Genomic DNA, 27,311 nt, shown 5'->3' on the forward strand with positions numbered 1-27,311 from the left:
GTACAGCTTGTTATGTCTTATTAGTATAAAGTAAAGTCTGACCTGAAACTTTTGGATTTTATACTACTGATTTGCTTCTATTGCAGGTTGTAACTTTGCCTCTAGCACAAATATAATAATTCCAAAAGAGCCTGTTTTAGTTAATACTGAATTTCCACTCAAGGACAGTTTTTGGGTGGAAAAAAATACTTAGAAATAACTGCATTCAGTGAAACATTCACTCCTCTTGGACTGAATAGGCACATAACCTCGAACCACATCACTGCAAAAATTACACAATGTTTGTGTACACGGCCCAGAGCAGGTAGCGTTTGCTCACGCACACACACAGTATCGATCCGCTGTCTTGAAGTGAAGTTCAAGAAGAGGAGAGAACGAAGCAGAAAATTTTGACTCCCCATGGGGACGGGGAGAAACAGCTCCTCTCAGCACCAAAGAGAAGGAGGGCTGTCATGTTCCGTGTGATGAGCTGAAAGACTAGAGGCGGCCTGGAGCAGCGGGGTATTCCTTCCCCCCATAAACAAACCTCCAAAAACAAACAGTTCCACCCCACAGAGAAGGAGACGGGACAGTGAGACAAGAGGGAAGGGCAGACAGGTGTCAGGAAAGAGTGACATCCATGACAGAGGGCACTCAGAGACAAGCTGGAGGAGATGAGAGGATGAGCTGAAGACAAGGGTGTCTTCATGAAAGGAGCATCAGACTGGTTGCCTATGTCTTTCTGGCCTGCTGGTTCGGTTTGGATTCGAGGCTGGGACTTCATATTTTGATCACCCTGATATCTCATGAATTATGTACCATACACCATTAGCATTAGTTAGAGTCACTGCGGTATCAATGATACTATTGTTTCTAGGCAGGGGGGTCAAATCCTAAGACACATTATCTTTGAAAACCCTTCTAGAGGGAAAGAAAGAAGATGTCTGGAATTCAGCTGACAAAAGCACTCAGTCGTCCTGAAATCTGATGAGTCTGACAGGATGTGAGCCCATCTGATCCACTGCCGTCTCAATATTCCCTTACAGTGGAGGGGGGTTAGAAAGGACGGACAGGCTGCTCCTCACCGCGCTTTTAGCACAGGTGTGATGAAAGTCGGAGCCGCCGCAGCTCGGCCCACCTCTCGGATTACCCCGAACACGTCTGGTGATGGATGCTGCCAGTTGGCAGGCAAAACGCTGGGAAGTGATGCCCGTTGTGCCCTACCCATCTGCCTGCTGCATGGAAACAGCATATCAGGTGATCCCGGGAGATACTTATTATCATATCATATTAAATGTCTAGGCTATGGGTTACGGTTGTAGGTCTTAACAAAATAAAAGACAGAATGGGACAAAGTGGGATGGTGATACAAGGTCAACACTGCCATGTCTGACTGTGGACATCTCTGGCACTTCTGGGAGCTGTTTATCGCCGTGAGGTACAAGAGACATAGAGATCCATTGTCTGTCCGAATGGTTTTGTTCACCACCCACTACACCAAAGTACGGCATTTCCTGTATTCACTTAATCAGACTTGATGAAATGACAAACCTTTGTTCCACGCTGCCTGGAGAAGTTATCCTTGAAATAAAATATGTGTTACTAATCATGACTTACAGTACATCTCACAGGATATCTTATTACAGACCTTTACAGCTCATTGGCTCTGATTGAATTTCTTAAGTATGGTACAGTGCATAGAAGTCAGACCTATTCTGGGAAGAGGCATTAAGAAATCTGTCAGCTTGCAACAGGGTGCCAACTGCAAATAGAAGCCGAATGAAGCTGTCAGAGGTTAGCACGTCTTTGATAACCAATGAAAGATGCAAATAATTTGACACAAACACAAAAAAGGGCTTAATGCTTTTTGTTTTAGCATGTAAAGGATTCAGATATTGTACTTTAATCAGACAATTCAGAAGACAGAGGCTTGTAACTTCACTAGGTTCTCAGAGACGCTAAGTTCTCTGCAGACTGATGACACGGAGACACTGTGGCATTAAAGGAGCAATGTGTAAAAAATGGCCATCTGTCTGAGGTAACTCTAAACACTTATTTTAAGCGAGGTTGCATGAGGTAAATGTTTGTAGTCAGTGTATTACATACAGTAAATGGAAGTTGGCACACCCCCAGTTTAAATAAGCAAAGAGAATCACCAGCACAGCTGCTAAGCAATGGACTGCTGTGGATTTGGTCAACAACAAAAGGAATTTTAGCCACATAAAAAAAGGTTCACTTAAAAAAATCATTATCAGTTTAAGTGTATGGCATATTTAGAATATTTTCACTGCATTAATTTGTCTCCAGACAGACTTTCCCAAGGGGAAACCAATGGTATATAAGCCAATTGTCACTCTTACCAAACCAACCAAACTCTGTGGGTAAAATCAGTCATTTTACCTCACAGAACACAGGAGTTGTTGTTCTACCACTGCCTCGATCTGTTAGTTATTGTATGACTTTAGTGTTTTAAAAGGAGATTTCAGATTCACCAAAGCCACACAATAACAGAAACAAACTAACTAGCATGGCAGCGATAGACCAGTACCTCCTGTATTCTGCAAAATAAAATTACTTATTTGAAGTGGCTATAATATCTTTTGTTGTTGACCCTGTCCACAGTAGTTCATTGCTTAGCTTCTGTGCTGGTGCCCCTATCTACCTCTCCAAATTGGGGGCATGCTGACCAGCATCTACTGAAGCTAATGCACTGACTATCAATAAGTACCTCATACAGCCCAACATCAAATAATCAGAACTATCCCTTTAAATTCTGGCCATATTTTACATGTTGTTCCTTTAAAGATCTTCACCCACTTCACTGCCCATCTGTGCCCTGTCACCCTGTGCCAATCCTTCACAGGCCTCTCCAACACCCCCGTGAATGACAGAAGAATGCTGTTTGAGTGTCACTTGACCCCTCTGCCCCCGCCGTGACCCCCGGTGCACCCTGGGCAGCATTCACTCTTTCGCATATTTCCACTGCTAAACAAGAATGTCTCCCTCTCCTCCTCTGCCTCAACTTAGTTTCCTCTTTACCGCTGTCCAATTCTCCCATCACCCTGTTCATCACCCTGCTTCTCTCATCCCTTTTTTCCACCTCTATTCAAAACTTGAGAAGGAAAAAAAAAGAGAAAAATGCCTCTCCACCTAGTAAAAAACACAGGGATGAGTGGCTATTCAGAGTGTGATTGTTGGGAAAAAGGGGGCTGTTGTGTTTGTGAAATGCAGAGTGGGAGAGAGTGTGTGGATTTTGGACATGCATATGAGAGGTATGTGGTTTGAGGGTGCACTTCAAACTTATATATGAACAAAAGGTCTAAACAGTCTCTCAGAGGTGCAATATACATCATTCAGCCTCAGTAGATGTCAGCTAACAATTATTTGCTATATAAAGATATAGTGGAGTTATGGCTTCCTGTGCCGACAATGAAGTCACATTCCCTGTAGATATGTTATCATGACATGTGCAACATGGCAGCCTGGTGGGTAACTTTCTCGAATTACAGGTGTTGCCTAGTTTGACAGTTTTATCTGAATACTGGGAGTCTCTGTTGGAAACCAGAGCCAAAAAGGCGGCCGCCTGGTCACAATATATTTTGCAGAACAACTAAAGAGTACGCAGGAGTATGTTTCTGAAAAAATTTTGGTGTTTTGGAATGGGGGTCATGTTCACTTTGTTTACGAAATGAGCCCATTTGAACGACCCCTTCGTGTCGTGTTCATGACATTGTGAGTTCTGTTCATGACTTCCATGTCATAATTATGAGTTCATGAGTTCCTTTTCAATGCAGCAATTTTAAGCAAAAAATAAGCAATCTAGTAACATAATCTTGATCCATAGTTTATCAGCACTGCCTAGTTTCAGTTTCATCTGAGTTTTGAAAGAAGCATGTGTTCAGATAACACTTTTTCCCCAAAGTGTATTGAGTGAACATAGCGTGCATCAGCCTTTAAGTCTGTCAAAAAGCAGAACACCACAAAACATGAGACTGAATTCACATCATGAGACTGTTACGCAAACTTCAGACTAGTTGAACAATTAGACCAGATGCAAAAAAGTTTTTATTTATTTGCCTTTGCACAAGTTCAGTGCTCTTGAAAACCTACTCAATATCAACTGCCCCTGAACAATTCATCCCATTACATAAAGTGCCTTCCTTAGGCTAAACGCGTGTGGTGCTGACATTATTGAAACTGTACATCCCCTCTCTGTCACTCAAATGTGAGGCTCCTGACAGACTAAGCCCTTAATGCACCAGATTTGACTGGTTAATCCTGTGAAAAACTGTCCTTTTTGTCTTGCAGGTGGAAAGGTCGCACAGCGAGGCCTGTCTTCCTTCAACCTACAGCATCCCTCCCGTCTTAGCCTCCAACCTAAACATGCTCCAGCCCTCATCATTGGCCTCTCTCACCCCTCCTCAGCCATCTACCCACCCGCATGCATAAGCTACAAAGCTGGAGGTGTCAAGACTACCTGTCTCAACAGCACCCCCCTCGCCTGACCTGCGGATAGCCCTCAGGGACATTAATTATAGAGTAGTCTGACTTGTTGAGAGGAAAGAGACAGACAGACAGACAGACACTGGGAGGGAGCAGAAAAAGATAAATGCAGAGATGTTGTTACAGAAGCTGTCACCTCCTAATCATGTCATCCGCCTGTACAGAGGTGATGCTGAGGCTTTACTCGATCAGGTTTCCCATTCATCACCAGGGCTGCTGGTGTTGGGAGATGTGGAGAGCCAATGTAGAACAGTAACTCCCATCTTCCCACAGGGTTCAAATTATAAACTGGTTACGTCCAAACCTGACTGTTTCTTAAACCTAAAGAGCCTTTTACACTGGACAAAAAAACAAAAAAACAACTGACACCCACTAACATCTTTTGTCTTCACTGGGAAAGGGTTTAATCGCCCCTTTTCAGCAGAGGCAATGAAGGCCTGTTGGCTCCATTGGTAACTTCTGGGACTCTTTTGCTCATTTTTCATGCACATGCGCCCCCAGCTTGACTCGGTTTGACTCTTGCACCCACTTGAAGGTGTATATTTGAGTAAAGTGGCTAAATGGTAGATAAATCACCCTTTAGTCACCCTTTATTTTGTTATCTAAAAGCTATCATTATGAAGCAGCAAAATAAGGATATGTTGGGTTTTCATCAGCAGTAATACGAATCCTGTCGGCTGAAAGGGAATATGAAACATTTAAATAAAGCAGATCCTTGAAAGTACAAACAGCAACACGGGTGAGAAACTAAACTTTAAACCACAGAGATTCAGTTAGAAGCTACAAAAGTACTGACAGCTGAACACAGAGACTTTTAAAATGCCTCAGACATAAGTTGAGTCTTGACCTTCCAGCAGACAACAGAAAAAAAGACAGGGCAAACAGTTTTACTGGCAATAGGAAAAGGGTAATTTGCCTATTTTAACGGTTTAGCCATGTTTAAAAAAAAACAGCAAATATGCACTAATTTTGGTTTATTTGAGATTCTAGTCAAAAGATTATAATTCTGTGTTGTTGTGTTCAGATTGTTCAGACTATCCCTGTCATCTGAAAACTGAATTATCTATTAGTCTAGTCCTTTCACGTGACATTGTCAGATCATGTTGTGCACATGCAGTGGATCCGGCTGTTTACACAAAGCAAAGATAAAACATAGCATAGCTTGTGTTTCTGTTCAAGGACCACTTAAAAGGAACACACAACACAAAACCGCTGCATCCATTTCTGAGCATTCAGTACTGTGCTTGCAGGCAAAAAAAACCACATGTATCTATGATAAAATGACATCTCTGTGTGTGTTTTTAAGATATTGTGTGGACAGCAATGTCTTCTCCGCAAGCGTGGATAGACAGTGAACTGCCACCATGTGATCAGAGCAATCTGTCCAAACAAATGGAAGCTTCTCTTGCACATTACCGTGTTAGATTAGACGACTCTCGGTCATTTGATTCCCCACTGTCTCGACAGCTCCCATTTCTAATGGACCGAGTGGGATTTCACAAATCGCGAAATAGGGAGAGGTCAACGTGTTTGAAGGTTACCCCTGTCGGGGGAATCAAAATAAATAACGTTCAGGTGTGCTATTCTCTGTCAGGTGAGTGTCTTAATGATGCCAAGTTAACACATACTAAATAACAGTGTCTCCCTACGCACTGACAGCCTCAGAAATAATTGACCAGCGTGCTCCAAACTGAGACGCAGTAGGCAGAGAATTCAATCCTGCAGCTGACAGAACCCATTGAGCATGTCACTAGATTTTGCATTATACACAAAGCAATGTCAGGTCAGGGATGCGGCCTCCTGCTAGTTATTTGCGATTGCATCTCTGAGGGTAAATTACCTGGCTCTCCATAATATGGTCTAGTTAACTAATTTCCTGACAGCACGCTGTCTCATAAGAAAAGTCTCAGATTTACTGCCTGTCAAAAACATGATGGACTGTTTTTTTTTTCTCTCCTCTTTTCTTTTCTCCAAATGCTTGGCAGCGTCTCAACCAAGAGCTCATATTCAATATCCTCTCTCGGTGTGCCGAGGACATCTCTAATTCCAGACAAAGACGTTACGGCTGAAAATGAACAAAAAAGAAACATAACCTTATTATGTTTGAAGGCTACCAGCCGTGTGTCATTTCATCCACAAGTTCCCATGCAAAAAAAATGACTGCTAGGGGGGTTGTAAAGCGATGTAGCATAGTCCTAAAGCTCTTAGCAGGGAAACAGGGAAATCCATTATCCATTATCCTGCCGACCTCTGCACATTGACAAGCACACACACACACAGTATATGGTGTCCTGTCATTTTGTTGTTATACATGTGTAAATCATTCACTTTCTGTCAGAAAAGAGGCTCTGACAACAAAACCTCACCTCACCAACAGGGTCACGGGGAAACTGAATCCCACCGCAGACAAAGCAGAGTTTTACCTGTGAGAGCACGGCCTGCCACTGATAGCGACAAAGATGACAATAGCTCGGTGATGGTGTGAAGACTGCCTTCAAGCTATACTGTGCAGGGGGAACAATACTCCCAGCCCCACCACCGTGGAGCTCAACAGTGTCTGTTTTAAAGTTCACAATGCAGCGCCAAGGTCTGCCTACCCTTTCTTTTCACTCCGTCTCTTTTTTTATACGTGTTCCCATTCAGCTGGACGGTGTGGCCTATCATCGTCTCGACAATGACAGTAGGTGGAAACGCTAGCTTTCATTACACAAAGTATAAATAGTGTAATCTATCAGCCCTGCCAATCAGGATGATTGATTATGGGCTGTCAGGGAGGAGAGTGACACATTAGAAAAGTTTGGTTAACAATGCCTGTAGCTGGTGCGGGGCTGCTGCCACCCAGCCCAGTGATTAATGTGTTGTCAGCCTGTAATCCCACACCCACGCTTAATGAGGCAAGAATTTATCATCTCGGCAGAGTGGCAGATGTCAGGGGGAAAGGAATCCAAGTGGCTGGAAACAATATACTTTTTCTAGCCTGCGCTTGACATGTCTGACAAGCTCTAAAAACCACAAAGAAGGTCTGTGTAAGCACAAACTTCAGTGGAGGGACTTTCAGCTCTGGCTCCGTCCTCATGAAAGTCGCTGCTGAAAGAAGACTCCATCTCTATTAACACTGTACTGAGGAGCAGACATACAACTGGCATAATGGATTAAAGCTCAAATGAGGCAGGAAAAGGTCCAATGCCACCATGTGAGTGCATATTTGAGGGTAAAAAACATTTACAGTTTCACACAAATCAAGTAAAACTTTCACTGTGGTCCCTGTGGTGAATCATAAACAAAAGTGACACTTTTGTATAGACTGTATCCACCTCATCTAGCACAGATTTTAAGCTCTAACGTTCATTAACTTTTTTAATAGCATATCAACATCTGCATGTCATAAACAACAACAACTTTACTTGAATTATCTGATAAAAATCAGAATTAAAGCAAAGCTGCCTCGAGAGGGTGCACATGACAATCAGCTTCAAAGTAAACTATAAATGCGAGTGCTGAAATAGTGATTAATGTGTACTGTCAACATCAACTAGAAGAGACAGGCAAAGAAATAACTGATCTCTCTGAGAGATTTAAAGTTTGGCACATTTCTGTGGAAACACCCGGTGGGGTAGGGGGTGAGAAAGAGAAAGATGGATTTTTTTTTTTCTTTAGAGCACGGAAAACACTAAGCCAGCTGTCTCTCATTAGGCTAGCAGCATCTTCCTGTCACCAAAGAGACCAACAGGGAGGATTAGCTCTGATTGGACTGATAGGCCAACACACTGGGACACGGCACTATGTAATAGCTAAAAGCATCATTTGATAAGAAGTGTAATTGAAGAGATGCCTTAGTACAGATCATGTTGTCGCTACAGTACATGTGCAGGGATCGTGGAGTTTTGCAACCCCTTGGCATGCAATGAAAGATGGCTCAGTTTTATACAGGAACATAATGACTGCGAGATGTAGGGGATTGCTTTACATGTCTACTAAATTTTAAGTATTCATTGATACTGGAAGGTGGAAGTGTCATTCCCGTATAATTTCCTGTGTTTGTGTGTGAGAGGGTGCAGATTCAAATCCCGAGCCCTCGGTTGTTACAGCACAGCTCTTAGACTGCAGCAAAAATGGACGACACACAGGTGAACCGAATAACAAAGTAATTTATTTAGTACAAAAAAAAGTTAAAAAAGCAAAGTTGTTGGGATAAGGAGAGCTGCCACACAGACTGGCTGTTGCTCTGGCTTTATATGCGAGGATTTTATGCATTGAAGTCCTAATCAGTTCTGCAACCCTAGGAAGAGAAAGCACCGCAACAGCAGTGACCTGCAGAGAAACAAGCAGAAACACCCTCACAAAGGGAAAAAAGAAAAAAAAAAGTTGAAAATAGCAAAATTACTATAAAAACTTGGCCCTTCCCAAAGGCATATAAAGGATCGAGCTGGAACAGTATGTGTAAAAAGCAAAGGCTTTGTAGCTTGCCAATCCCAGGCACTCAATATTATTACACTAATAAAACCTTAACAAAGACTTACATTTCACAGATAAAAAAAGAGAAAAAAGTTACGTGAACAATCGCCTGATTTGTCAAAGTTTATGAAAACTTTATATCAAAATGGGAGAGGGAGACATCTCATTATTGCTGGCTAGCCTTGGCCTGTTTTCTGACAGGCCTCAAACTCCACCGCTAAACACAAGAGACGTCGAGACAACAAATGCTTCACCACAGAGGCGTTCCTCCTCTGTACTGGATGCCAGCAGAAGGAGAGGAAAATCAGTTAATGCAACGCGGGCCACTTCGGTGTCTCATAAAAGCCCTAACAAAAACACATGTTTGTTTTTATGCTCTGTGTTTAGCCAAAAACGAATAATACATCTATCATTTCTGCCTGCAAGAGTGACGTGACACTCAGGTCACGCACCCCATGTCTCCAGGCTTTGAAAGAGGCAATAAATCAATCTTGGCACTATTACTTACAATTAATTGTGCTTTAAAGTTTTACAGTGTGTTTATGATATGTAGGGCTTGGATGATTTATGTGGACAGTGTGAGTCACTCCCTCTAATTGCTGTTGTTTTCCCGGCCTATAACCCCTGCATGACCTCTCAGCTTAAGCTGCCAGAGGGCTTTGAACTGGGCCCGTTGCATTGGTCCAAACAGTGGACAGGCTTATACTTAAGAAGTCAAAAAAACAGTTACAGAAAAACATACACGTTGGAATGTGCCACTCACAGATACTGACAGACAAATAGAAATACCTGAGAGAATAAACATAAGGTTTCCTGGAAAGACACTAAAAAAAAAAAAAAAGTTGAGAAAACTCATAAGTGCGTTCACTAAATTTTTGAGGTTTGAATCAAACTCATGCTCTTAAGTTTTGACATAAACTAAACAAAGTTTTGCTGACCTAAAATCTTTTGTTGAGATCAGTTACTTTTTTATTTTTAAAGACTATTTTTGGGGCATTTTTGCTGCTGAAGCCATGATGGGAAGGGGGACAGAGAGAGAGGATGACCTGCAGCAAACAGGCCGCAGGAAGAAGTCAAACTGATGTCCGCTGCACAGGGGGCACATGGCCCACCAACTGAGCCACAGGGGCACCCTGAGAAAACTTACTTTTATTCTTTAAATCAACTTGAATCAGTGAGATTTAGAAACTCGAAAACATTTGTATTTCAAAAATTGCTCAGACTGAGCTGTGAACTTGATTTGTCATGATTTGGGTGCTTGAAATTTAAATGATTATACCTGAAAATATTAAATTATTGACTGTTATTTAGAGTAAAGTCTAATTTTAATTTATATAGCTCAACATTAAAAAAAATCATAATTAGCCTCAGGAGGCTTTACAATCTGTACACATGTAACAACGTCTGTCCTGTACACCCTAGAAAGAGAAAGGAAGGAAGAAGGATCCCCCTCCCTGGATAATCTGTCTATAGATTTCACAAGTATATAACAAAACAGGAAACTCACATTAAACACAGAGTTTGACGACAGAGCTTCTGATACATAGAATTAAAATTTATATGTGAAAAACCTTTTGACGTAAGCTGACGAGTTTTCTCAACTTTTGAGCTTTTATAGTGTATCTAACACAAACACACAGTCACTTTAGTCTATCATACAAACTAAACATGCTCAAACAATTATAAACAGCTGTTTAACATTTTGGATATGTTGTCATTTCAAGATGGAGAGCAGCAGTGTCACAAGTGATGCAATTAACACATAAGAAGATGTTATGTAAGATGGGGGGAAAAACATAATTTGAAAGCAAGCAGATCACAATATGTCAGTGGGTTTATTTGTCTGAACATAAAGCAGACAGGCACTCATTGTGGTTACATTTAGCCAACAACTCCCACTCAATCCGCAGTGCTGTCCTTATTCGACCTGTTGTATACATACTGAACCAGGAATGTATTTATTGAAAGAAGTGACAAATGAGGTTTCTGTATGTATAATAGCTGGTGCACATACAGAATCTATCAGAGGGTGAGGAGTGCTAATAAAGTTGCCTCCACAGTAATCTGTTGGGTTACATTTCCTTCCCCTGTTGAGAGCCATATTCTTTGAGTTTTCTCTGAGGACACATTTGTTCAGTAAAATGATTCAGCAAAGCCACTGAAGGCACATTCACAAAGCGCTATATTGCATGCTGTTTGTTATGTTTGAGAGCTTCGGGGAACTCATAACTCTCGAGCGCGGAGATGAACGTGGCAACATACTTTACAGGGTACATTTGAGACTTGAAAAGGAAGGGAAAACAAGCGACCTATAGCAAAATGCCTCCTCTTTTTCCTGTGTTGCACTGCAAGAAAAAAAAAAGCCACAATCATGCGTCACATAATGCACAAAACCATGCAGTCTTCCTTAGATTTGGACTGCTCCCTTCAGCGCAAACTTGAAATGAACCGCTGTCTGCTGCAGAGTAAAACAGGTTAGTGTCTGGGGAAGAAAAAACAGAACTGAAAAGATCCACTTGAGGACTTTCCTGGCTCTGTCACTGTCAATTCCCTTGAAGAACCGTTACCCTGTGTGCAGAGACTCATGGGACCCAGGAGCTGGCTCAAGCCACCCTGCAATGCAGTCTGCTTTACATTATACGCAAAAGGATGTGGGGGGAAAAAAAACTTGTGTTCATGCTCGAAAATCAAGTCAAATACTTCGTCCAGGCAAAATCTAAGTGACATCCGAGGAACATTTATACCCGCTGACGTAGCTACCAAGCTGTGCTTAGCGAGGGGGACCATGGAGTTACTTCATTCACTGTGAAACACTCTTAAACATGTGGCAAGGAGCAAATGTTATTCTACTAGTTAAATTTGCTACGCACTTTTTTTTAAAGCAGGGCTTGGGATCTGAAAACAGAATGTGCTGTCACAGTGTTTTGATAGACATGGCCAGTTTAACCCAAGGGTTCGACAGCATGATGTGGGCTCCGTGGCGGAGAGTGGAGGGAGGTGGAGGAAGCGAGCCAAAAAGTACCACATGTATTTTCCGAAAGCAGCCCAACACAGTCCAAATGGCTCTACGTGGTTTAACGCCATTTCATTCCATGACCTCTAAGTCCTCAAAGAGAATTATCACATTATAGCATTCCAACACGCCCAATTTCCCAAAATACAGCTCAAGGCTTTTCCACTCTGACTCTGCTTAGTGTTGTGGTTTTGGGAAAACACTTCAATCGTCGCCGCTGTGTTTTTTTTGTGTTTACTTCAGGTATTTATATATATTTTTCTTCTCTCCCTCTCTTGTCTTTGTCATTTTGCATCTGTTTCTGTCCTTCCCACTCAGAAATGCAATATAACAAAAACCCGAAAGAGAAAATTACCCCCCTCTGAGTTTGAAGCAAACACCAAAACATACAGACGAGTCAGTGACGGCTCATTGTCACCCACTTATGGTGTCATGCCCACTAGTGCATGAAGACACACAATAACAATTAAAGAAGCGACACGATTATCCTCAGTGTTTGAACATTGGTATCTTATTTGAGCACTATTCTTTATTTTCTTCTTTGTCAGCGAAGGTTCCACTCTGTGACCTGAAAATACAAGTTTTTCTAAAGGTTAAAAGTTTTTATTTCTGCACCCGTAAATCTCATCACGGGCTTTTATGCGTGCGCGTGTGCATGTGTGCCTTTTCCTGCAAACAACCCGCCATTGACTGTCTGGTTGTGATTTAAGCAACACGGAAAACATTGGGAATGTATGAAAAGTTATGGTGTTCAGATTGTGCTAAAGACCATAACTGTTTTATCAGAACCATGTGGCGTCGCTCGGTGCCACGCCATAATGGCATGATTGAAAAGGAGTTAAAAGTGTGGTCACAATCCACTCCGATATGACTCAAGAGAGGTCCCGAAAGTTCAGCCCTGTCTCCTTCATAGCGAGTCCATTAACTATTCCAATACGTACATCATGCAGTGGGAATGATCTGATAGAGAAGGGGCTCTTTCTTCAGATTTATGCTGTCATGAGTGGGCATGTATCACTGTACAGTAACTCTGCTGCAGCTGCTGCTGTTTCTATGGTTTCAATTTATCTACTGTAAACAGCAGGAAGGAGATTTGTCATATAAGGAAAAGAGGAAAATAACTATATGCAGAAGAAAAAACTGTATGGCCTCTGGAAATGTGGCTTTAAATAGTAAAAATATCAAAGTTTAGTTTCTTATTAAACAATTAGATCCCAGTAGAATTATATACTCTATCCTCTCTTAAAAACTCTGTTACAACAATAAACAACAGTTATGTGGCAACTGATAAGAGAAAAATCACAGATCTCAACATTGCGATGAATATTTCTAGCTCTGGTTTTTGATGACAACTTAAAATATCTACAACACAAGGCTCAAAGCCCAAACTTTTTCCCATACACTGGGAATGCTTTTTAAATGACCTCCTGGGCACTGTGGTCAAGTATAGCATGCGCGCTCTGGGGCGCGATGGGGTCTTGAAGATGGATCCACAAAGCACTGGGTGAAAATAAACATTCATAACTATTAGAAAATCTAGTTCAAAGAACAGCACATTTTGCTGTTTAGACCATTTGATCAGACTGTGTGGGCCTGGCAGATCACTCCATTGCATGGAAGCTAAGCAGTGTGTGGACCACTGTAGACAGGGACAGCAGCAAAATGTGTTTTAGCCACCTAAAAAGGATCCCCTATGCTATATTTCAAACATTTTCACCGCATTAGCCTTTTCCAGCGGGGAACTGCCACCGCTGGACCCACTTTCCCATGTAAAACGGTGTCAATCAATCCCATAGGCTGCAAGTTGAGTATCCCTGGCATACACTACAACTGCTATTAATTTATGCAAGGTAAAATTGCTGTTTTTGTCAAAGGACTATGGAGTGATATAAAGACTTCAGGCTCCTAGTTGTTGAGTTGGCTCAGAGAGGCTTGTTTTGTTGCGCTCATTTGAGAGGGACAACTTTGCAACTAACAAAAACTTACATGACAATTTTTCAAATTTGGATTAAAACTAATTTTGAATATTTTTTAGATACTATTTTGTACATGAGACCCTCAACTACAGGAAGAAAGCTATAGTGGGTTTGAGTTTCAGGAGGCTTTAAAGGATACAAATCAAAGTCAAATCATTTCATAAATAGACCTTTTAGATCACGTCTGTGGTCCTGTATTTTTTCCCTCCAATACTCGCACTAATTGAGACTCAAATGGTGGCGTAAGCGACAGCGAGACAGCTAATTACCATCCTTTGTAATGAAGCAAATGGCAGACACTGTACCACGAGCTACTGTTATGAGCAACACCCTGCTGTACCAGACATAAAAGCAAACACAAATATCTAATTATGCCATCATCTCTCCTCACTTTTCCTGTTCTGTTGCAGACGTTTCATTAATTGGTGGCCCGCACTATTGGTCAGCTTACAATCACTCTGATGATGTGGACAATTAGAGCCGGGAGGTACTCATGGCTCATCAAGTCTGTGGTAGTTGACACATCACATCTCATCTAACTCAAAACAAATGTTATGGAAATGCTGCTGTGACATCCCAGGGCCCAGACACGGGATGTGTCCAGGCAAAAATTCTCTTCATTGTGTCGACTCAGTCAAATACCGCTAATAAGCAGCTTTGGATAGGACAGAAAAAGTATGTTCAGGCACACAAAATACTGTGTGCAATGGGGGGTAGACGCTTTTTCATCAAAGCTGTAACCTTTTACTTTGCATAGGGAATAAATAATCATATACAGCAGGTTCAAAGACACAAAGACACAAAAACACACACATCACGTCAGCTAGAATCAGTGATTATCTCTCCTTTCATCTACGGCTGTGGCGACAAAGGCAAACATTCCTTTTTCAGTGACAAGCTATGTAAATAATATCTTATAAAGTGACTCTACCCTGCCAAAAAGCATTGTAGAGGTCCTTAGTTTCTTTTATATAAAGTGGATGAACAGTGTTTTCATTCCACTTTTCTCCATCTACCAAACATGCCAGACTGAGGTTAAATTATTTCAATGTTTTGCTTTCCTCGCTTGCCACTTGCATGAAGAATCAAGAACAAAGCATAGCATGAACTGACACTAAAAGAGTATACTATCTTAGCTGATTGTCTGAGACAATAAATATTTTGTTTTGCTCGTGCACTTTTAAACCCGACATCGACTCACATGCTTCTGATTTGTCATTGGATGCCTTTGCTGCTGCTACTCTGGATCCATTTTTACCTCCCAGGCTCACTGTCAGAGCCCCAGAGACCTTGAAACGACAAAGCTTAGCTGATCCGAACGGTAAATATTTCATGACCTTACAATTACATGAAATCAAATCTAGGCAAAAGCCGTTCATTTATATTGCATTATCAAAGGGGTGGAAGAAGGGGGAAAAAAAGGGGGTGAAAAGGGATGAAGTGGGTGTATCTATGAACCTCCCGAACTCTAATTAGTCTGTGTGGCCCAAAACAAGAAGAGGGAGGAATAAGTGCACGGGCTTGGGATAATTAAGCGATTGTGAGCAGCATGTACGTGAGCTGTCACTCCGATCGCCAGCCATGTCACACTTGGCAACACAAGCGCGACCGGACAGCCGCCCGTCGTCTTTGATCTGGGGCTCATGCATACGGAATCAGGTCAGGCTGTGGTCACACACATTTACACACATGCACTCACACACATGCACACTTGAAGCGATAGTAAAAGAGAGGCTCTTTTGAAAGGGCCACAGTGTTAGGACCTCTGTAAAGAGAGGCTGACAGTCAAGCATGCACAGGAAGAAAGGGAGGATAAAGGAAAAGAATAGAAAAAGGGAAGAAGGGGATGAATGTGACAAATCCACTCAAGACTTCAGAGGGACTACTACTTAAAAAAAAAAAAAAAAGCACAAAAAACAAAAAAAATCAGAGCTTAACTTACAGCTTCCGACTTGGGTTTGACCACTTTCATGAATGCTCCTCTTGCCGTTGCCTCCATCACTTCTTTTTTGGTCACTTTCCTGCTGTCCAGAAACTTGAGCTGTGGCAACTTGTGCAGAACAAAGTACCTGCGAGAAAACAACAATTCAACTTAAAGGTGCAATATGTAAGAATCACACACCCAAAAATAAGTACAGCAGTCCAAAATAGCAACTTGGAGCCATAGACAGTATAACTAAATAGGTTGAAATCCTATTTAATATACAGTCTATGGTTGTTGTCCCCCCCCCCCCCCCCCAGGAGGGCAAGATGAGCGTAAAATTGTAATTTGACACTAACAAGTGACAATGAGTCCTCCACTGTAAGTTGATCAGCTGTTAATAACTGTCAGTTGTCTGATGATGTAAAGCTAAGCCTGTTATCCTGAAAACAAAAGCTTGCTGATCTGAAAATACACACACTGAGTTTGAGTTCAGTGACTGCCTGTCTCACTGCCTACCAGACTCCATTCATATATTGCTTAATTTAGCTGTTATAAACACTTACTCCTTCTACAAGACTATTAATGATTTCTTATGACTTTTCTTGAAACACTTACTCATTTGGTCAACATTCGGCTTTATAATAATATGAAACAATAACAGTTATGGGCCGGAATAGAAACTGTGAAGGAGGCTACAGAGGCTGCAGTGGTGTCAGAGAAGGCTGTATTTCAACTTAGCATGTTTCTTAGCATATGGTCATTTTATTATTTATTACAGCAAATGTATTACAGATTTCTCCTGTAAACTGTGCTGCCTTAAAGGGTCGCCTTGCAGGCCTGTTCTTGACAAAGAGACAAACAGAGAATCTGAGGAAATATGTAAACCGTGATATACTAATCAAACTGACACACATTCTAATATGTAAATGCACGCATCAACTAAACTTGAAAAGAGGCCGTGTTTACTGAGATTTAATGGTGATGCAGATTTAATGGTGATATTTTCTTGTATGTAATAACCTTCAAAGCTGATAAGAATAAGTACGACATATAAATAGCACGAAAGGAGATACAACCCGTCTGCCAGACCTGTCATTCTGGCAGCATCACAGATATCTCTCTAAGCTTTCAGACACACTCTGTCTTTCATTGGGAGGGAGCGAAACGTCAAAAGATAATGGTTGGAATACATAGATGACAACAGATCCTTTCACAGGCAGGCAGGGATAGAGGAACCAGTATGTCAGGGCTGAGCTAGTAGCCAAAAAGGACATGCATGCAGCACCTAAGTGGAGGGTGAGAAAGGACAGGGGGATATGGGCACAGACACGACCTGTGCGCAAAGAGCCGTGACAAATTGATGATGGTGATGGCGATGAGGGGAGATGGCAAGGTCCGTGTCAAGTTTTCAACACCTAGGGATTATACGGAGGGGATGCAGGGATCACATTTTAGACTGATGTGGAACAGAAAATATCTCTGTACAAAAATAAGAAAGAAAAACATCTGACATAATTTGAAAGAAAAAGGAAGAAAACAAATGATTAAAACATTTATTATATCACATGGCCATAAATAACTTCTTATTGGAACAATATTATAGGGTAAAAATGACCTGCTCCTAACCCGTAATAATAAGAGCTCCAGCACTCAGATGCAAGAGGCCCCAATCCCATCCTGTGTCTCCCGCCCTGTAAAAGGACTTTGTTCAGGGCATTTCCATGATGAAATGTGAAGATGCCCTTGGGAGACATGCAGAGAGGTCATTCTCCATAGGTAACCTACCATCACAGGGTCAGAGCAGATGACAAGGCTCTGTCAGCCAGTAGGGATATTAATGATTCAACCCAACCAAAGAGGGAGGATGAGAGAGCACAGGGGGTAGAGGCGGGGAGGAGAGATGACTGGCAAAAAAGGAAAAATGACTTACACTTTATTTAGAACCACCAAAGGTGTTGACAAAAATGTGATTTTTGTTGTCCTTGGAAGTGGTTGTTGTAGAGCAAACCTTTGAAAAACTATTCATCGCTTCAACTCTATTTATCTTAACTTAAATATTTATGGATTCCACATTCTTTGGTATTAGTTAAAGGGGAAATAAAGACAGCTAATAACTATTTGAGCCAGACCAGTACACTGGTCAACTGATATTAGTGGCCCAATATTGGCCATGCACAGTTATGTCAGTCAGCGTATATGTTGTCTGCTATTTTTTTACAAAACATCATGGAAATTGTGTTTATGTTTTATATATTTTTTAGTTTTATCAGCAGCATTTATGGATATTTTTTCTTAATTCAATTTGTTTTATTTGTGTTTTCTTTATCTATTGTTATTTATAAGTACCAAGTTACATAATCTTTTCCAGGAACCTTCTAAAGAAATTACATTTACATACAGGTTCCTTTCTGGGAAGGTATTAAACAACTATGGGACCCATAAAATAAAGCGTTACCAAACAATCATTATACTTAGAGAAAACAAAAACCTTCATAAATGAACATTTATAAACATTGTGGGTAATTATTAAGCAGCTGCATTTATGGAATTTAGAAAAAAAAAGGTTGCACAAAGTACAGCTGGTGGTTGAGGCACCTCAGGCACAAGCTCTTTGATCTGTCACACAACGAGATCTGACAAACTGATAACTTTCCTAAAGATAAGAGGTTAAAATGTCACATAAAAATAAGTTAACCTTTATGCATCACAGAGGCAAAGAGAAGGGACAGAGATTGAGTTACATTTGTCACAATATTTCCAGGTTTCTGAGGACACAGTGTCCTGTGAGCACGATGCCGCACAATCCGTACCCAATGTGAACATATAATATTACAGCTTTGAACTCTCGTGTTATTGTAGTACTACAAACGGCCACTGAGCGTATACATGGTCAACATTTAACCTCCCCGCAGACTACACAATACTGTGTGAATGAATACTATGTTTCTATGTCATTGCACTAATTGGGGCACCGATGCAACACACCAGGGTATTTCACTTGAGAGACCAAGAGCTCCCGAGGCATTGGGCTGGGTATTTATTGCCCAAGGCCAGTGCTGTCACGACCTGCATACAGCCTAACCTTGTCAGACATGAAATCTGCATCACGCTCAAATTGATGTTTTACTATGTGACACATTATGAATATTACATTACAGGACCCTAGACGTTGTCAGTCAAAACAGAACAGCTTCCCTCACCAGTAAGATAAGCATGCGAGGAGAGGAGAGGGGGAACGGGGGAGAAGGGGAGGGAAAAGTGAGGGAGAGAAGGAGACAAAAAGAGAGAAGAAAGATTATTCAAGAAAGGCATGGGTGGTAAATGATTAATAGGCAACACAGAGTCAGAAACAAGCACTTAGGGCTAAAACAGACAAAAGAGAGTATGCTTTTCGCCTTTTATCGCATTTCATGTAAAGGACCCTGACAAATGGTGGTCATATTGCATGGCTTGAGGCCTGGCTTGATGTTTAATGCATCATCTGCTCTGGTAAGGCAGGGTAGTAAACACTCATTTGTGGTGGTGACTAGTCACACATGAAATCCATTTTGCAAACTGGAGTGTAGAGGGGCCAGTTGACAAAGCTTTTAGAGTGATGTGGTTGAATCCACAGTCTGCTCGTGAAATGTAGGGGGGCTGGATGTTAAAAAAAAAGCAACATCTCCAAATCCATTACTTAGAAAAAGCTATCACTCTGAATAGTTCAGTATCAAAACTGGCTGGCTGGAAATATAAACACACACAGAACATTACCTATCTATCTATCTATCTATCTATCTATCTATCTATCTATCTATCTATCTATCTATCTATCTATCTATCTATCTATCTATCCATCCATCTATCCATCTATCTATCTATCTATCTATCTATCCATCCATCTATCCATCTATCTATCTATCTATCTATCTATCTATCTATCTATCTATCTATCTATCTATCTATCTATCTATCTATATTTTCTCTTTAACTTAACATAAATGTATAGGTTTTATTCATATCAAATTAATTCAAATTAGAAACATAAGTTGTTCTGAGTTTAAGCCTTTTGACTGGAAATGATGCATTTAATGAATAAAAAAAATAATAAAATAAAACTTATGTTTTTAAGTTGAACCTGCTTAAAATGATTTTATAGACAGATACACTGTGCATCATTTTAAGCAAGGTCAACTTTAAAAAAAAATGTTCCCTGCTACCTTACTGATCCTAGGTTAAATAATTAATTCAAACTTGTCTAATGAGTGTTCTGAACTGGTCTGAAAATAAAGATTTAAGTTGAATTAATCTGAGATTATTATGTATCAATCTATCTATCCTGTAAAATCATTTTAAGCAGGTTTAACTTAAAAACATAAGTTCCCCTGCTGCCTCAACAATGTGAGTTGACTGGACTCTGGTTAAATAATTAGTTCAAAGTTGTCTCATGATTGTCATTCTTTTGAAATTTAATATGATGTACTGATTGAACTCACAATGGTGCATTTATCAAAATCATCATACGAGTAAAAAAAAAAAAAAAAATCAGAACAACTCATGATTATTAAGTTCCATATATGGTCAGAGTAATGTCTATTCCTTATTTATGCGTGACATCATGACAGTCCATGTCGTTACAGACCTGTATCTCTGGTAGTCGTCCTCATCCTTATCCGGGCTGACCAGCTGGTTGGGGCAGGCCTCATTTCCCAGCAGGCTTAGGTACTCCAGTGACGGGGTCACATCAGCCAAGTGTTCCAGCAGGGCCTCGATATCAGTCAGGTGTCAAAGGGCGGATGTCAAGGACCTAGCGCTGTTAATTACATTAGCATTTACTACCCGCACAGCCCCTCCCGGGCCTGTCTGCACTAAAACACGTCACTGTCAAATTTACCGAGGTGCTCAAAGGGGCTAGTCACTGGCTTTGTGAGACTGGGCAGACAGAGGGGCAATTTAAGGTGCAGGCTTTGGCATATAGTAGTGACACAATTTGGCTGCTGCTCTCCCTCTCCCTTTTCTCTCGAACTCTTTCATTTCCTAGGTGGCCGGGCGCAGAACAGTGACAAAATGATGGATGCCCTGTGGTTCAAACAGTCCGTGCTTCCCAGAGCCGTGCTGTGGAAAACTTTTGCGAAACGTGGAAAAAACAAACAGCCCCTAAAGCAGCCACATTCATCACTAATACATTCACTTGGAAAATTGAGCCCCAAAGTGTCAAAATACAACTGCACTAATGCAGTGCTCGAGCTTTAAAATGGCACTGTGCCACGACAGGATGTACATAATTGGCCTATTAGCATGTGCCGACCACTTCACAACCAAACTCAGCACACAGTCCCAGACGCACACTTCAAGGAGCCCCAGTTTTAATGTTGACTCTGGAAGTGTGTGTGTGTGCGTGTGTGAATGTGTGAGAGAGAGTGAGCATCGTTACCCTGTAGGATCTGCATAACCAGAGGAAAACAGGACACATTGCTAAACCTGTTCTGAAGCATTGGAGGGGAAGTTCACACATTTTTGACTGATCATAAACAGCCTCGCAATGTCTTGAATTTAGGGGTGGCTGTGCAGAGCTCTGGTTTTAATGTGTTTACTCTGGGTGGTAGAGCACACGGGGGCCGTTATAATCAATGAGCCAAAATGTGAGCATGTTCTGGTGTGTTTAGTGACAAATTAAATAAGTAATTCATTTCATTTCAGAGAGGTAAAGCAGTGTAATAAAGCATAATGCAAGTGATGAAAATGAAAAATCCTGATTAGAATTTTCTTTCTAATTTAAAATAATAGCTATTACCAAACAGCTGGTATATTACACTAGATTATGCCTCATTCCTGGGATGTATTTTTAATCCAACACTTTTATTCTCTTTGAAAATAAAATACAAACACATGCTTGTGCTGACTCTGAAATCTGATTCCACTAGAGGTCCCTGTGGTTCAAAAACTAGTCCTATGTGGAGCTCTGTGACAGCCAAGTTCTTCTACACTCTTTTGCAACACACGTTACTCCCTGCAAAAACCATAACATTAAAAACCGGTTCTGGACAAAGACAGCCTGTACTGACACATGAATGCGAGCAAAATAAACTGTTTATTTTGATACTGATGCCTGTTAATCTATGTCTGCGCAGTAGGCTGCAAATCATAATGAAAAAAGGGACTGAAGGATTTGTTTGAAAGGATATTTGGTTCTTATTGAGTGTTAGGGTGTGGAGGTTGGGTAACCTGGGCAACCGGAGGTCATTTCCAAGCAGATTGTTGTCGACGACCAGCTCTTCCAGCTCAGTGAACATTTTGAGGCCTGCCAGTGACCTGCAATGATAAGGCAACAGGAAAACTGTTATGGCTCTAAATCTGGTCAGCCGTTATTGTGCAGAAATAAATATTTCAGCCTCCTTCTTTCATACGCCGGGAGAGTATGGGTCTGGGCCTGTCAGGGAAGTGAATGACAAGAATTAGTGGTGCTGAGCTCCCCTGGCATGGTGAGGCATCCTTCAGCGGCTGGCAGGATGAGGGATGGGGGTCACTTGTGAGTAGCCAGGATTCAAAACAAAAGGCTTCAGAAATGCGGCGGGCAGGATGAATTTGTCAATGTCTTGTGCCTTGAGGCGCCCAGTTTCGCCTGACCCTAACCCTCCATTCCCAAGACAAATCACTCTGTCACAGTTCACCTTCACTCCCCAGACACAAATTTAACTTGTCATCCATCATTTTCACAGAGGAACCGGAATACACTCGCAATCACAGATGGAATGGAAGGGAAACTTTTTTTGCAACTGTGCCACGATGGGGGTTAGTGTTTGGATTTGAACATCAAAGGGCGTTTTTTTTTTTTTTTTTCCTGCCTTTCTGCTCCTTTTTATGACGCATTGCAAAGAGAGGTGAGGGGTCATCTCAACTCTTTTCCTCTCGCACACATGCACATTCACACAGGCATAAAAATGATGGAGGGTGGTGTTAGGAGTAATGTTAAAGCCCTGCAAAGTTCAAGCCATGGAAGGTGCACAAAGGCAATGTGTGTGTTGTCTAATCCTTCACACTGTCAACATGCCATGTTAAAGTGTCCTGGGTGACATCATTGACATTTAAATCTGCCAGAACTTGATACAGACAGTGTACCTTTCAAGGTCTATTTCTTGCACTTCACACAAACAGGTATTTTTTATTTAACACAGTATTTCTGATTAGAGTCTTACATATATTTGACAATACTCATTATTTACTCGCAGCATTTAGTGGCATCTAGCTGGAAGCTTGCAGATTTATATCTGCCAGAACTTGACAGAAGGTATACTTCTAAAGATCTGCTTTTCAAAGTTCACACAAACAGGTATTTTTAATATAATGCAGTATTTTTAATTCTAGCCCAACCAATAGATTTTTGGGGTTGATGCTGAAATTAGGGAGTACAAGAATTTCAAAACATTCATTCATACATAAACACACACTTTTTTGTATTGATCCATCAAATGTGTTTTAATAATTCTTAATAACTTAATACTTAATAATTTAAAAAAAAATCATATATACAAAAAATGCTGCCAAAGCTAAAAAAATAAAAACTATCTGCATTATGCTCTGTAAATAAAAAAGTTTTCATACTGGCACATATCAGACACCATATATGCTGATACTGATATATATTGATATATCTGTGACAGGCAAATTATATTATTAAATATATTTGACTATACAAACGACTTACTCCAAACTTTGAATTTTCATAATTCTACACTATATATTAAAGGAGCAGTGTGTAGGATTTAGTTTCATCTATCGGTGAGCTTGCAGATTGTGAACACTTTGTTTTACCCTCCCCTTCCAAACATGTAGGAGAACCTACAGTAGCTGCAAAACTCGCTAAAAAGACAACAGGCTTTCTCTAGAGGGCTCTCTAGAGCCACTGTTTGGTTTGTTTATGCTGGGCGTTTGTAGAAACAGGGAACATGGCGGCCCCCAGGGAAGAGGACCCGCATCCTCTGTATATATAAACAGATCATTCTGAGGTAACGAAAACACATTTATAAAACATACCATTATATTCCATTTCTGCCAGATTCTTTGCCTGAATCATGCACACTGGACCTTTAAAGTACAGTATGTTTCTGCTTTTAAAAGTAGACAGATAACCTTGACACTGTGTTACGTAAATATAAATCCCAGTTAACCATGTCACATTGCAACATGACAAACTCAAGGTACAGTGAGGTCTAAACAGCTGCAGTGTGAACTATTGCTCCTCCCTGGATCTGCTGAGTGTCAATGGCTGCCATAATACACATCAACCTGGAGCTATGTAAATATAACACCTTTATCATGACAATGTGCAAATGGATGGCGAGGTGCAGGATGCAGCGTGGGGGCGGGGCATGATGTCACACTTAGTATGGAAAAGTAGCTGCATACTGGCAAAGGAAGGAAGGATAAATAAATGTAAGATAATGAGAATTTGCAATATAATGTGGTGTAAAAGACACACTTGGATCTATTAAGAGGTAAGAATCCATGTACTCTTATTACACACCATTAATTAGCCAGACCTTTGTTGTCTTGCTCTATCTGCTGCTTCTTGCGTGCTTTTTCTGACCACTCAGCTTGGACTCCACCTAGACGTAGTTCTTGATCCAAAAACACACATACGTAAATGCACAGAGCGGACATACTGGCAGCAACTTTGAACTACAAAGCAAAATGCTGCAACTATTTCCTCGGGTGGAAAAAGACAAATCAGCAATCACTGTGGACTTGGAAGTGAGGCGGACTGAGGCACCTCATTTCAAAAGACGTCAACATTTTGCAAACACACACACTTGATACCCACAACAGCAGCTGACAGCACCTAGCCAGTATGCTGGCAAAGCCGCTAGCTGACAACCTCTTATCAGGTCTGATTAATGCACTGGCAAGATGGATGAATGGAGAGATGTGCCAGTTTTATGAAATCCTGCTCTGTTTGTTTTTTTTCCCCATGGTGCTTCACATTTATGAAAGCAAAAAGCCCATTAAGATAGTACACTTAATTTATAGAGCTAGTGTACATTTCAGACATGATGACAAATTTAATTTTTCTTTTTCTTTTTTTTCTTTTTTTACTCTTCGGTCAATTCACCAACATTTGTCTTGGATTTAAAAAATACACTAATCCTTTATAATAACCACCATTAATAAATGGTCAAATTCATAGTTAATCCAACTTTAGTTAATAGTTATTTCACTAATATAAATTTATAAATCATGTATTAAGCAACTGTTAAGTTTTATAAACATCAGTTGTAACATTGTATTGGTCATCCAGATAAGGTTTATACATGCACAGTAATACACAGTATTTATTAACCCTTAAGTCATCACATCAGTTGCAACTTTACAATAACCATCCAGATAATGTTTATTGACAATACTTTGTCACTACAAGCTCATCAAATTGGTCAGTGGTCCTACACTTCAAACTATGACGCTGCTCGTACCCCTCTTGCATCAGTTTTTCAGGTTAATGATAAATGATAAGTGATGATAAATATACAATGTCCAGGTAGACATTTAAAAAAAAGGCACAATGTCCAGTTACACTTTCAAAATAAATGCACAAAATCTACTTGGTTAAGTTTAGGCAACAAAATTACTTCCTTAGTTTGAGGCAAAGATCATGTTTTAGGTTAAAATAAGTATGTCACTGGCCTACGTTCATATACATAAGATAATGTAACACGTAACGTAGCAAATAATGTAAAATATAAAGTAACGTAACCAGGTGTGTGAGTACGCATTATCATCATCAGTTGCAACTTTCTAACAGCCATGCAAATAATACTTATAGACGATTTACAAACTAATTACTAACCAATAACAAAGTGTTACAAGCATCTGGTCAATGTCTCTAATGATTTTTTAAAGGCTTATAAGTCATTTGGTAATCATTTAAAAAATACTTAATATTGTTCACAAAATAGCATAATGTGTGTACAACAAACTGCTAGTTTACTAATTTACTCAGAATGTAATTTGATCATCTCTAATCAGCTATGATACAATCATTTATAGACTAATTATTTGATATGACACAAACTAATGATAAAATGAAAAACAGCTTTGTGAAAATTACGAAAATCTAGACGTATTGTAGCAGAGGTAGGACTGGGCTGCTGGCACAAACTAGCAATTAGAAAACAGCGTGTTTATTTTTCAGCATTGTTATTGTGTTTCTATTGACAGGGAAATCGGTGCAACATGAAATTAATCTGCAGATATAATCCTTGTTATAATGTGTAGTTAGGCACAAATGTGTAACAAACTGGATAAACATTATTGCATTTTTTGTGAAAACAGATTGCTAACTAACTACTGCCACCTGTAAATGTGTGTGTGTGCGTGTGTGTGTATGACGGGCTGCAGTCCTGTGGGTTATGTTATTAGCTGCTCGGTTAAAGGGAGCCTCGTGGCACAGGAGGGAGCCTTATTAATTGTTGTTTTCATGTCACCACTGCTGCGTGCACTGGCTGATTTAATCAGTTAAATTCACAGCCAGGGGAGAGCCACTGAGTCCCATCCAGCATTAACTACAGTGCCGGGATTGAACTTCTAATACTCTCCAGCTTTCTGTGCTCCCTCTGCACATTTCCATAGCTGCTTTCATTACTTTTTATAAGCTTTCTTGTTTTAATGTGCGGCTTGGAAAACTAACAAAGTTTAAGCACTGCAGTAAAAGTACTTCACTTGTAAAAAAAAAAAAAAAAAAAAAAGGAGAAAAAAGCGGCTTTTGCTTTTAACAAAACTAATGAGCATAATTGACTTGAGTCCCGGTGCTATAGAGATTTGCTAAATGGCAAACACAGAGTAAACACACTTACGACGCACAAACATTTTATATGATGTATGTATAAAAATGTTCTAATGTTAACATTTTTATGTAATTCACCTCTTTAAAATATGCCTTGTTGAAAAAATGTATCATAAGTTTCACTACATGGTAAATGCAGTTTCCCAGATTTATTCTTACTACTACCGCCGTAATTTCACCATGTTTCAGACATCTGCTTATGTGAAACTGTCTGTCACTTATGTTAAGGGCTGCAACTAATGATTATTGTTTATGTTTATGTTTATTTAAGGATCCCCATTAGAAGCACATGGATGTGCCTCTAGTATTCCTGGTGTCCTGAACACAGAAATACAATAAAGACATACACAGTAAAAAGTTTATTTCAGGAGTAGCTGATGTATTGTTGGAGTACTGTTTTATGAGTTGAGACAATATTTCTTATTCCAAACAAACCATTTACAAAGCCATGGGTGAAAAACAAATTGCCACAATTATGTTCATGTATATCATGAAAAAATAAATTATCTTTCTGTTTTAAAATAAGTTCAAACTAAAAAGGATACGGCAAATCTTACAAAATACTATATGGAAAATAAATGACTCCCATATCAAATTGCATCACATCCTTGTACGTATTTAGAAAAATATGATTTCTATAATTAG

At 40.3% G+C, this 27,311-nt stretch overlaps 1 protein-coding gene across 3 annotated transcripts in view; it reads right to left on the minus strand.

Moving 5' to 3' along the window:
- lrmda (leucine rich melanocyte differentiation associated) overlaps positions 1 to 27,311 on the minus strand; it is a 291,361-nt gene that overhangs the window by 69,218 nt on the left and 194,832 nt on the right. For all 3 annotated transcript variants that reach the window (XM_084736373.1, XM_084736375.1, XM_084736374.1), the window contains exons 3-5: positions 22,015 to 22,141; positions 20,472 to 20,611; positions 15,869 to 15,995 (exon numbers count right to left, since the gene is read on the minus strand). In XM_084736373.1, the coding sequence (XP_084592499.1) occupies positions 15,869 to 15,995; positions 20,472 to 20,611; positions 22,015 to 22,141 (394 nt within the window). The remainder of the gene's footprint in view (positions 1 to 15,868; positions 15,996 to 20,471; positions 20,612 to 22,014; positions 22,142 to 27,311) is intronic.

The sequence above is a fragment of the Lutjanus erythropterus genome, chromosome 14, assembly GCF_056507025.1.
Source record: "Lutjanus erythropterus isolate fLutEry1 chromosome 14, fLutEry1.hap2, whole genome shotgun sequence".
Lineage (NCBI taxonomy): Eukaryota > Metazoa > Chordata > Actinopteri > Lutjaniformes > Lutjanidae > Lutjanus > Lutjanus erythropterus.